Source organism: Porites lutea, chromosome 11 (genome assembly GCF_958299795.1).
Source record: "Porites lutea chromosome 11, jaPorLute2.1, whole genome shotgun sequence".
Taxonomy (NCBI): Eukaryota; Metazoa; Cnidaria; class Anthozoa; order Scleractinia; family Poritidae; genus Porites; species Porites lutea.
Genome location: NC_133211.1, coordinates 16563146 through 16576562, shown reverse-complemented (window position 1 = coordinate 16576562; position 13417 = coordinate 16563146). Strand labels below are relative to the sequence as shown.

The following is a 13417-nucleotide window of genomic DNA, read 5'->3' as shown; positions in this document are numbered from 1 at the left end:
GGTAAGTTTTTATCCCTATAATTTTCGGATCACTAGACTTTCAGCTAGGAAATCCGAACAGATGAAAAGTTTTTAGGGGATAAAAATATGCCTATATCTACCGTTTGAATACTTAAAGACGTTCAACAATGCTATGTTAAGAGGTCTTGAACTATATCCTCGTTGGGTGCCCCTGAGGTGCTTGTCGCCAAACTTCTTCTCTGCCCTACCGTAAGCCTCCCGGAAATTTCTAAGAACTTCGATTAGTGTTCGAGCTCTGTAGATGCTCTGGGTGTACTGGTCGCTGTATAGAATGGGTTGTGGGCAATGGCCAGCGATCTATCTAATTCATCTGACCAGATTCTGCTGACATGTCTACGGTTATCCAGTGTTGCTTTCATACTAGTTTGCTTGTGTTTGATGTGTGAAAAATGTCATTTCTAAGGCCATCAAGGCATGATACATAAATTAGATGCGTTATTTCACTATTCAGTGGGGCAACTTGGTTACGCATGAAAAACAGGCCTGGGGGTACGAGCTTTGAACAGTACTAGTCATCAAATTTCCTTGTCTACAGGTTGGGAAACCGTTCTCCTTGACAAGTAAATTTTCCATTTCCTAAACCTTTCCAAATAACGAGATTCTGAGGCTTGTGAAAATGACATCTCTCGAGCTCTTGAGGGACTTGGATATAACCTCAGCTGTGATTAACCATATTTGCTTCATAAACAAATTCTTTTTACCATCAGTAAGAAATCGCAACTCTCTTCGATTTCATGCCATTCTGCACGTAAACCTTCCAAATGGTTCTCCTCAGGGAGGACGTAGCTAAGTGAGGGCTGGAGGGGAGGGGGGAGAGAGGAAGAGTCCATCAATCTTCTCTCTTCCTCCTCGCACATTTGAGGAGGTGGTAACCATGACAGGATCAGCATCCCTTACAGCCTCTTCTAAGCGCATTGATACGTGGGCCATAACATCTCAGAAAAACCAACTACTTAGTACCCAGAACCATTCCTCAAATGTCTTTTAAGTCAGACTTAGCCATCCTTTTGTGAGCTTCCAAAATTTTCTATCTCTGTATTCTTCTTACATCTTGCCTTAGCCAGAAACACACATAGTGGCGATGTTCCATTTTCAAAAAAACTTTTCGGCTGTTATAAAGAACATGCTAACGCGTGCTGCTATATTTTGACTAGTTGCTCAGGGAAAATGTGGAAAACGTCATAACACACAGTAAAAGTCCAACTTACATTTTCACTCTCCTGTCATGGTTTATCGGCTTTCTTTTACTGACACTTTTATTTTACAGCTATTACCTCCTTCTCCAGTATGCAATCAGTGGTTTGTGCTCTTAAAACTCATTAACGTGCAGCGTAAAAATACCCCTGAACTAATAAATGATGGGATCTGGTGTGAGCTAATAGTATGTGCCTTGCACCGGTACGGTTCCTGTGACAATCCGCTGGGGATTCCACGTGGTCAATCGCATTCGAACTTCATGCTATTTTAGTTGGAAACGTTGTTGATTTGTCTTTTCATAACATGGGGAGTTAAGCCGTTTTCAAGTGTCAAAATGCATAAAATACAGCGCATACACAGGGTGCATATCACTGAATATATATATTGTTTGATAACATGTAATATCAAATCTTTGCTCAATGTCCCGAAAATATCTCATATTTCCCGATTCCCGGCAAAATCTCCAGATTCCCGGGGCAAAAATCAAAACGAAAAATCCTTAGGACCTTCAATAATACCCCAAAAAATCCATCGACCAAAATTAACCCCCAGCAGGAGCCTATGGGTCATAAACTCCTGACCCCAAAACATCCCATGCAGAATTTCCGAGCCTTAAAACTTATCAAGCATTAAATGATATAACACAACAAATAAAAAAAAAATCGCATAACTACGCAGGCCGGACACGAACAACAACAACTTTTGGAATTTCCGGTTAGATCAAAATAGTCACGTTATACTGTCACGCTATATTTCGCTATATTTGTTTGAAAAGAATAAGAAGGTGCATGGTCGTGTTCAGGGTAAGGAACCGGTTTGAAACTAGCGAAACCTGGCATAATTCCCAACATCGCTTAGTAAATCTATACACAATTTTGTCGACACCAAACAACATCAATGAGGAGAACGGCGTCAACTACAACAAGCAGTCAATAGTCTGACCGACTTTCTAGACGGCTAGCTAATAAACGTAATCATGAGTCTCCTCAGAATTTGTACTCGCCATGTCAGATTTATACAACCTCGCATGCGCTACATTCAAAGTTCTGCTCTTGTGTTTCGGGTGATTCAAAGCCCAAGCGTCGAAAATGTTTCCTTTAGTGGTGAGAAAGAATCATTCCAACTTCCATTCAACAATGGCACGAGGATTTTTGCGTCGAAACGCACATCGGAAATACTTCGTTCTCTTTTCGTTTTAAAACTTTGCTCTTACGATGTCGTGGCGAAACACAGTATGTTGGTACGTACAAGCTAAATTAATGCAGTATAACATGTAAGCTAACAGGGGTGAGGAACGAGGAATAGCCTAAAACTTAAACTAACAGTAAAATGGGTAAAAGTGGAAGTTAAAATCAAACTTTCTGCTGCTATTTTCGGCATTAGATACAAACATGGCCTCCGTAAGGGGGAGTTTGGAGGGGAGTTTTTAATCATGTAGGAGCTATTCGGGAGGTGTCTGGGTGGGTATAAATGTGCTGCCGAAGCATTCAAGGAAGGCCTTGAGAATGTTCTTAAAAATTAGGTACTCCATTTGAGATAAAGTATATTTAAGATGTAGCTATTTCACTTTTGCTAATTGCCTGAAAAATATTAATATGTCAGTTGTGGCATATTATAATTAACGTAGTAAGGGTACTCACGCTGGTGAAGTGGAGACTTTATTTAGAGCCGGTAACACTTGACAGTTTCAATATAACCTGTGTAGCAGGCGCTTGGAAGTAGTGGGCGAAAGAGAGAACGGGCGCACACAAGGGAGACACGCCCATTTTTTCTTGTGCCCACTACTTCCAAGCGCCTGCTACGCAGGCTAGTTTCAATAAGAACTGATAAACTCGTGGCCCTCTGATAAACCTGTGGCTGAAGGCATCTTTGCATGAGAGTATGAAAACTTTTTTTAAAAAACAAATCCAAAGAATCTTAGATTAAGAATCTATCATCTTAGATTCTCCAAAAGACCTGCCCACCCTGAGATGACCTGCAGTTTTCTAATACAACTGTTATTCCGCAAAAAAAAAAAAAAAAAAAAACTATGTGGTTTACTGGTGTTGAAGTAGAGCAAGAGATCAGTGCACCCCCTCCTAAAAAAAATCCTGGATCCGCCCCTGCCCAAGATAAAATAATATTATTGTAATTCTAAAGAAGAAGTTATAGAAGCGTTTAAAGAAGTGTAAATGGGACATTTATATAGTATTATTCAAGGAATTTTTTGCATTTTTTATAGCTTATGTCTTTTGGACAAAGGATCCTTGGAAAGACACTGTTTGAACATTTATTGCGCAAAACTATGTACAGTCAGTTTGTTGCCGGAGAGAACCTGCCAGCTATCCAGGATACAATTGAAATGCTGCGTAAATGTGGAATAGGAACTATGCTGTGTGTACCTAATGAAGAGGATCTTTCATCAGACTACAATGACTTCAGTAGCAGGTCAGTCCTTTTGAATTTCCACAATTGACTCTTTCACTCTTTCACTCTTTTTAAAAAGTTAAAAAAAAAATCAATTGCTGGAAAGCAGATAGTACCACCCTTCACTTTTTCTCAGAGCACAGCTTTGCACGTGAGAGTAGTACTGCCAAAGACGTTTCATTTGAATGGTGATTCCGCAGGATTTTGTTTGTTGTCTCAAAAGTAAAAACCACCTCAATACAGTGGCGGATCCAGGAAAGGAGCCCGGGCCCCCCCTTATTCTTAGACCAAACTGAGGCCCGAAGGGCTGAAAAAAAATTTTATGAGACCAGACCCCCCCCCACCCCTTATCTCAGGGTCTAGATGGCTGGATCCCCCCTTATCTGAAGGTCTGGATTCACCACTGTAATAAACCCAACCTTTCACTCAGGGTGTGAAAAGGGCTCTTCTCAAATGGACTTTAGATAAAATGGGGTTGCGACTGAGTAGGGTTTATCCCAGACTTCTACCCGGTGACTTAACAATCAGGACTGGTTAATGTGTCAACACAAATAGGGGGACCCATCAGTAAATGTTTTTTGCATAAATGATATTTTCAGTATGTATTAGTTTTGGTCACAAATATTATCAATATTTTTACTTATTCAACAGGGAAGAAATGTTTGATAGAAATGCAAAGGCTATTCTTGACTGCATTGAGAAAACAGGTATGTTGTGGCATTAATTTTAGCTAATTTTATCACATGTGTAATACAGTAGAACCCCTGGCCAGTAACTCTAACACTGAGGGGAAACAAAAAACAGTTTGAGTTAGTAGGGAATTCAAGTTAACCGGGTAAATTTCAGTGAAATTTTGATCCTGGGAAAGGAAATTTAGTTCGAGTTATCCGTGTTTGAGTTTCTACTGTTACTAGTAGTATATTCTGTTAATTCAATTCAATTCAATTCTTTATTTCACACTATATAAGATATTTACATAAGTGTACGTAGGTAGGAAAATAAAGTAGCTGACAAATAATTAATTAAAAGACATAAAGTTAATTTGTGTACAGTGTCCAAAGTAGCAAGAGATTTCTTGTTGGACACCGTCATGTTAACTTTTTTAGTGATGGTGGTTCTTTCCAACTCCAATCCTTCCTACTTATTTGTTGTTTTTTCCTTTGCTCCTGTTACTATTGAAGTTACCTCTTTTCCCTCATATGTTTCGCAAATCTTCTTTATTTCCTTGTAAAATATCCAATTAATATATAATATACGGTTCAAGTTGAACTCTGGATCTGGAGGTCTGGGGTTCAAGCTTCACCCATCACGTTGTTTCCTTAGACAAGGAATTTTACTCCACCTTGTCTTTTTTCACCCAGGTGTATAAATGGGTAATGGCAACATACTGCTGGGGGGGGGGGGGGGGGGAAGGGGGTGGTAACCCTGCAATGGACTGGCATCCCATCCAAGAGGGAGTAACAATACTCCTCAGCATGCTTCAGGCTACAGAAACTGGTATAAGCTCTGGCCCTGTGGGCCTTTGGCCCATGTGCCCCTTTACCTTACCTTATAAATTATACATAACACATATTATGTCAGTATATGTAGCTCAGAGGGAAAATGCTGTTTTGGGGTACAATGTATCAATATGTAGTATCCCTACACTGTCTGCCTTGAATAGATTTTGCTAAATTTAGGTAGTATGCATATATGATTTAATTATTTTGTATTATATATTTCTTTGAAAATGCTTGCTTGCTTTAATCTCCAACATAGAAAACTCACTTTTCAAAACTCAAGTTCCTATTCAAAAAAATACCCAAGAACACTAGGTACATTGCATCCATTTTTATTGTCAGTATTAGAACGTAATTCTCAGAACTAAGAGTCACGTACTAGTTACTGTCGATAATGTACAGATATAATTTTTTTTTCTTGTTGCAGAAGAAGGAGGGTTTTCTCAGATGAAAGTAACTGCCATATGCAGCCCTTTACTACTCGTAAGTTCCTTGCTTTTGCCTATATTCAGAGAGATTGCAACAATTTTTTGGGAGCCTGTACCGCCACCGAAATGATCCCCACCACCGAAATGACCCCCAATCACCACCGAAATGATCCCCACCACCGAAATGATACCTATTCGCAATCGAAATGATCCCGTCATAAATTTTCGGAACCTTGGCTTAAATGGACTTGGGACTTTCCTATCTATTCTAAATTCTTCGTTTATTCATGCAAACACGATTCTAAACAGAGGAAAATAGAGAAAGCAATTAGACTGATAACAGTTCTATACACTGATTTTATTTTCAAAATTTTAACATTTTTTTCAGGAACTACATAAATCCGCCTTGAACAGGGAACAGGTTTATCATAATTATAACGTGATAACGAGCAGATTACAACTAGTTTTGCGTTAAAAACTTGACAGTGTTAGAGCATGCTGCCGGGCTATAAAATGTCAACACCTTTTGTCACACTATTCTTTTATGTCACAAAGAAATCCACAGATATAAATGTCGGCTCACTCCATGACATCAGGGTGAGTTTCCATGTACTGGCAAAGGCTGCACACAGTCAGCACAGCAGAAAAATAATTGTGAATGACAGAATAATTTTCATGATGTTAATGATTTGAGATGACAGCTACAGCAGCTAGTGCAAGTACCGAAATTAATTGGAAAGCACATGTTGTAATGTGAGCCTGTAACTGACGTCATCACTGTCGTCATGACATCATCAGGAAGACATAACCTGATTGCAAAATTTGACTTATTTTGCTTTAACACAATTTTATTAAAAAGATTTTCTTGCAAAAATATTTTTAAAAAATTGGAAGAAATAGAAGACATAAGTGAATTGCATCTTTTGAACAAGTATTGTCTAGTGTTAAACCAAAAAAAAAAACAATTTACTGCAAAATAAAGTGCGGTAAAAGGTAAATTGCACACCGTAAAAAAGATGCAATATAAATAAATAAAAACCACGCACTAAATTGTTGTCCAGTTTTTCTATTCCCCTTAATTCCATTCCCGATATTCCGGGGATCATTTAGGTGGTGGGGATCATTTCGGTGGTGATTGGGGATCATTTCGATGGCGGGGATCATTTCGATGGTGGGGATCATTTCGGTGGCGGTACAGAGCCAAAAAGCATGCCATTAATAATAAACTAATAACTCATGCAACTCTTTCACTTTATATTTGTGTAGAATGTTTTGAATAAACACTTGGGACCTTATGAGACGAGTGTAGACATACCAGCAGGACTTGATATTCAGAACCTGGCAGGAGGTTTTGATCACAAAATAAAGGTACATAACCCAAAATACCCTTATAGAGAGCATTGCATTGTAATAGTGTTGACAACAGCATGCGCAGCAAGAATTAACTTGCTAGAAAAAACCATCAGTTACAAGAAACAAGTAACTCAGTTGGCACTATTATTGTTTTTTTAGTTTTTCATGTGACTGCCAAGGTCAAAAAATAAAATATTGATAAACGTTAATTGATACTATCATCAAGTGCTATGACCAATTGGACCTGCATTAAAAAAAAGATAGTATTTATTAATATTTTAATTGACCTAGGAGCTGAAAGAATATGAAGCGGAACATATTACAGTGTAGTTAGTTGTGGACATGGTTTTTTTTAAAACAATCTCATTGTTCTTTCGTTTTTTTTTTTTTATCATTATACAGTTTCCTGTTTTGAAGGACAGTCAAAATGCACATCTTCAAAATGTGCTTGCAAGATTAGACACATTTGCTAAGGTACATACAGCACCAAGCAGTACATTTATTTTTTATTTCCAAAACCTGCACTAATGTATTTTTGCCCATAGAACCGGGGCACCAGAGCCTATCCTTGTTTGCAGAGAGAAACGCAAAGACTCACTTTCATCCATCTTTTTAAGGGCGTGTTTACATGAAGGTGGAGTACCCCAGATAGGTGAGGTAACCCGCTTAGATGGGGTAACCCGCCTGCCCATATAATCTCTCATTTTAATGTGATCACGTTTACATGACATGTGGGGTAACCCGCTACATGTTACCTCACCTACCTGGGGTCCCCCACCTTCATGTAAACAGGCCCTAAAAGAGGTAAGGTAATGTAAGGGTCATAGTAATAATATTATTATATCACCAACTTGTTAGAAAATTGGTTGTTGTAAGTATATAATAATATAATGGTTTAATAGTATTCTTAAGAAGGAGGTTTCTTGCATTTTAAAATATTGAAGTTAAGGATAGTTTGTCCACACTCAGGTGATTTGAGACTTCAGACATGCCCAATTCTTTTGATAAACACAACTCTTAGAACCTCGAAATTCAATGGATCACTTCAATATCACACCGTTGCAGTTGTATATTGTTTAAGGGTTTGGTTCCCTTTGTTACTATTGTTTGTTCATTATTTTTTTCTCCGCAAATCCTGTGTGGCCTTGTAATAGATGTACGGTGCCGGTCCTGACTCTCTAATATTATTATTAAGTCACTTCAATGAAGATTTAATAGTCATTATCACGTTAGTGGCACATAAGAAAATTATAATCGGCAGAGCAAGAGAGAAACCAACCGTTTATAATGAAACAAGAATATTATTATCGATGAAAATATTTATTGTAGTCAATGCAGTTAATTATTCAGAATTATTATTATTATTAATATAAAATAATATGTTTATTTCATTGGCTTTGATCCAGATGGCATTAAGACATACTGTCTTTTCTGTTTTTGTAACAAGGTTTGTATAAATCGGAATGTGCGGTTGGTTATTGATGCAGAACAGACTTATCTCCAGGCTGCAATCAATCAACTAGTGTTAGCCTTGCAGTACAAGTACAACAAGAGTCAACCTTGGGTTTACAATACCTATCAGTGTTATAGAAAGGTATATCAGCTGATACAGTCAGACCAGTAGTATGCTGATAAATAAGTATGTGTAATCAAATGGTGACGAGTGAAATTAGGGAATAATTTCACGAGTATACCATTTGATTACCTATTAATATCATGGGTGACGAATTACGTTTAGCAATCTTGGATTTTAGATATGTTTATCGTGGATCGTGTCGATCGAGAACTCCTCTCTCAAATGTTTAGACCTTAAATTTGGCTGATAAAGTTCAGAATTTTTCAGACTTTTTTGGCAAAATACCTGTTAAAATCCTTCTTGATGTTCTCTTGTGTGTTCAGGTTTTCTAAAGCGTCTTTTTGTGCCCTGACATCTTCATTCACGGCATTTTAAAACTTCGTCGCCATCTTGACACTGAGATGTACGGAAGGGTTGCCATGGCAATTTTGTAATTTCACATGTGAAATTTCAAATTAACGCTGAAGTTTCGCGCCAAAATTAAGGAGTAATTCGTCACCTATGATATTATACAATGTACAAGATATCTTGCAAACAGTAAATAGATGTGATTCTTACAAGTTAAAGTAATGGTAATCAACTAATAATATCATCTCATTTCATGAATTATAACAGATAAGTTTGCTGTCCAAAATAACAGTGCAGACAAGAATTTTGCAAATATCTCTGAAAAATTTGAGTAGAAACTGTCATTGGTCAATTACTGAAAATTGGAGATGGAGGTATGGGCAGCACTCATAATAGCATTATTTTGTGCATGCAGTATGTCTGTTGATTTGTAAATAACAATAATGTTCCATTACAGGATACCCTCAACAGAGTAAAAGCGAATCTTAAATTAATGGACAAACTTAGCTTCCACTTTGGTGCAAAGATTGTGCGTGGGGCCTATATGACGCAAGAAAGACAGAGAGCTGCAGAAATGAGTTATGAAGACCCAATTCATGACAGTTATGAAGATACCAATGCTATGTATGATGAGGTGATTTACACTGTCCTGCAGAGGGTCCAGGACACACCAGCCGAAGTTATGGTGGCAACACACAATGAACAATCAGTCATTCTTTCTGTGGAAAGGTAACTTTTGCAAAAGTCTGTGGGTGCATGTACAATCTGCTCTTCATTTTTTCTTGGCCTAATTGTATGCCTTTTAACTCTGCCCTGTCAGTTTGGCTCAGCTATTTGCAAGAAGAGGACATTTTTAAAATTTACAATGCAAATATAAATAAATATTTTAAGTGTAAGCTAAATGATTAGATAAATAAAAGAGGTATTTTCTAGTTGTTAGATTTGAAATCCAGATTTGAATAAATTTTTAGTTCTGCCTTCGCAGTGTGTGGATGAATAACATTGGGTTGGTGATTTGTGGCAATTTTTACTCTTGAAAAACTTTTATATCTGGGCCAAGTATATTTTTGAAAGGTGGCAGTGATTTTGTTACAAATAGTTATGGTGTGTCCTGGGACTCATCTTGTGAAAAATCATGAGTACCAGTTAAAAAAAAAAACAGAGTCCTAAATTGAAAATGCTTGGGCCTTTATGTAACCAGATAGTTAATTTGGAGACAGATGCCAAAACTCTTTATTACAGTTTACTGAAACTAAAATATAGTCTTGCTATATATTTAAAGCACAAAAAAGACTAAAATAAATATGCATCTTTAAACAACAGCCACAGAAATCACATGAACAGGATATTCTACCAGGAAATCTTCAAATCAATTGATTGTTCTTTGCATCCTACAGGACGCATGCCATGAATTATTTTGCATCTTGGGGGATTTTTATGTGTCAGGGACACAGGATGGAGAGGACTAAGGCCCTGTTTACATGGAGGTGGGGGACCACAGGTAGTTGGGGTAACCCGCCTGTCCATATAATCTCTCATATTAAGTTGATCACGTTTATATGTTAGGTGGGGTCCATGACCTTCTACACGTTACCTCACCTTGTCTGGGGGCCCCCCACCTCCATGAAAAACGGGCCCTAACAAAATCACTGCACTGGAAAAATCTCCATTGACTGGATAATGCAATAATATTTATTGGTTTCCCTTACATCTGCTGGATAGTGATTTAATACCCAGTGGATAGTGCTATCCAACATTTGAACAACCAGGTCCTGGTGTTTAAATTTAAGGGCTGTTTTTGTTTCCTTATGCAACAGAATGAAAGAGCTTGATATCCACAGCAATGGCAAGGTTGCATTTGGGCAGCTGTATGGAATGTGTGACCAGGTCTCTTATCTGCTAGGTAGGAGTTAACAGTAGCTCTGTCACGTTTTAACGTCCAGGATTGGGTTGGGGTGAGAAGTTAAGGATGAGATAAATTTTTAAGATGTGCATGCAAGCTATCCCTCTGTTTTTCTTCCACCCTGCCCAGCCTCCAAGTATAGAAAGCTTGCTTGCAGTCTACTGGGTAGGAGCAATTCTCATTTTATTTAAGCAAAGGAAGAGGTCTGATGGGCAAGCTTTTGACAGCAAGGGCTGAGCAATGGTCTGATTTTGAACATTTGCAAATTGGATCTAAGTGTACTTGTTTAATCGTTTAGAATTTCATCTGTAATACTGTTGTTAAAAAATGTCAATGTCTGAATAAAAAAAAAAGGGCCTAAGCGCCCCTGAATATTCTAGTGTTCTTGTGAATGTAATCAGCATATATCTAATCTATAAAAGTTAGTGACCTTTTGTGATACTTTGGAAATTCTGCACTATTTCAACGAGTATTTTTCTGCACCATAGTGAATAGTACAAATAGCAGAGGTATACCAGTATACAGTTTTTAATCCCTTTCACTTCTGATGCAAACAGAGGAATCATTTAACTCCTCTAAACTGCACCTGAGCTTTTAATAAGTATAGAGGTTTTATGTTCTTGTTGTTACAGAGTATTCCAAGTTTTATGTGTGGATGTTTTAACTTTTGATGTGTTTGTTTTTCTTCTAGGACAAAAAGGTTTCAGCGTTTACAAGTCTGTTCCCTATGGCCCAGTTGGAGAGGCTCTTGCTTACCTTGCACGACGAGCCACTGAGAACAGAGATGTTATCCAAAGAACAGAAAAAGAGAGGTCACTTTTGTGGTTGGAGTTAAGGCGAAGAATGACTCTTAAACCACTGACTTAGTGCCATAACTTTATAAGTATTTTCAGTGAAATACTAACTTGCAAGTCAGTTTGTTGACTAAAATCTACTAGACCACATAATTTCACATTCTTGGAAATAATGTGGTCGACACTTAAACAGGGGTAATATTTCACATTGTAATCTTTGTTACTGATGTTCTTCTGTAACAGTCTCAATTACAAAGCTATAATGCTACATGAAGAGGAGCAAAAATGCAAGTGAAGCTAGAGTTAGAGAAGTGAAAGCTTGTACTTTGCATCTCTTCACTTTAAGCCATGAAGGAATTTTAGAGATTATAATATTTCATTAAAAAGTAGTAACAATAGTATCTTATTATTGTCCAAAGTTCAAGCCAGGTGCTTGTTGCTATTATATTAACAATTTTTCATGCAAGGTATGCTGCTCACAGCCTTGAATTGATTTTGTACAAAAGTGTTGAAAACCATACTGGCCAGGGGATTAATTTTTTGGAAACAGACATGCAATCATGCAAAATATCAACATAGGACAGATTTATTTGAAATTAGCAGAAGGGTAGTGTTACCCTACCAAGGGTCACAGAATTTAAAATAACTCTTTTGAAAACTACTGTAGTTAAGTTTAATGTATGAAAATAATTCAAATGTTAGAAAATGTATATACTTTTTATTATGTACACTGTAAGTAAATCAAAATACTAATATTTTAGTTGTGGAAATGTCTTGGTGTTTCTTTAGTGCATAAACCTGATCAATGGATTAGATTTGTTGTATTTTGTTCCTTATTCCTGGTACAGCAATTTAAAATGTTGGTTTCTTGGTACTAAATGGATTATTTACAAGCCACTTAGACCTGGAATCGTACAACCTAGTGTGCGATAGTAATCATTAGTGTTAAACAAGTTAACTTGTTAACTTAAAATGCTGAATGTGAAAAATTTGCAAACTTCCATCATGTGTAACAAATCCTAAGTAGATTTTGAGGTTAATTGAAATAGGAACTGTTATGTAACTGATAAAATATTAATGTTTTTAAATGAATTACTCAAAACAGTTTCCCCTTCCAATATTTACATTGCTGCCATACAATCAACTCCTACCATATAAACACCAGAACAAAATTTGGTTTCGAAGAGTCTTTTTGCATTAGAGGTAGAACAAAAATGCAGTTCAAATCAGGTGGAGTTTATTGGGGTTTTTAGTGTGTCACAGCCAGGAAAATAGGAGATTTTGTGAACAACTACCCCTCCTGCATGAACTAAACTTTCACTTATGTAATGTATAATGTATGTAGTCATACTTCAGCATGTAGATGACAATGTGTAAAAAAATGTTTAATAAATTATGACTATAAAGGAACTTAATGGGTATAGAGCATCTTGGATCAATCAGTCTTTTAATAAATAATATTGAAATAAATGTTTTTTAACCTTTATGGACTATTTACAGAATTATTACAGCTTTTTAGTGGTGAAATAACATCAGAAATTATTAACAAACCAAAATTCAGGCAGTTACAAGTTAGTCTAAATTAATGCACTAAATTAAAATACAGCCATATTCAAAGCTCTAGTTAGCTGGCCACTTGCACATGGCTACTTTTCATTCATTCAGGCAGATATTTTCTTGAAAAACTAAAAAAGACTTGTTTTCTCAGGGAAAAGACTGTCAATGCTATATTTTTATTAAGAGACACCACATGCAAGTGTGCCTAAAAACAGTTAAAGGAATGCTCAATTGCAATAAATACTAGTCATGTATCCAGGACATGATTAACTTCCAAAAATCACCGGCAAAATTTAAAAGCTTCAAGTTGTATTTTCTTTTTTCATCGAGAAAAA

General features: G+C 36.9%; 1 protein-coding gene across 1 annotated transcript; it reads left to right on the top strand.

Moving 5' to 3' along the window:
- The first annotated feature begins 2098 nt into the window (after positions 1-2098).
- LOC140952237 (hydroxyproline dehydrogenase-like) lies at positions 2099-12931 on the top strand. The gene is made up of 10 exons (XM_073401666.1): positions 2099-2458; positions 3440-3645; positions 4276-4331; positions 5551-5606; positions 6818-6919; positions 7307-7378; positions 8352-8498; positions 9286-9557; positions 10646-10731; positions 11423-12931. Exons 1-10 carry the CDS (start codon positions 2195-2197, stop codon positions 11596-11598), a joined length of 1437 nt encoding a protein of 478 aa, XP_073257767.1. The 5' UTR covers positions 2099-2194; the 3' UTR covers positions 11599-12931.
- The last annotated feature ends 486 nt before the right edge of the window (positions 12932-13417 follow it).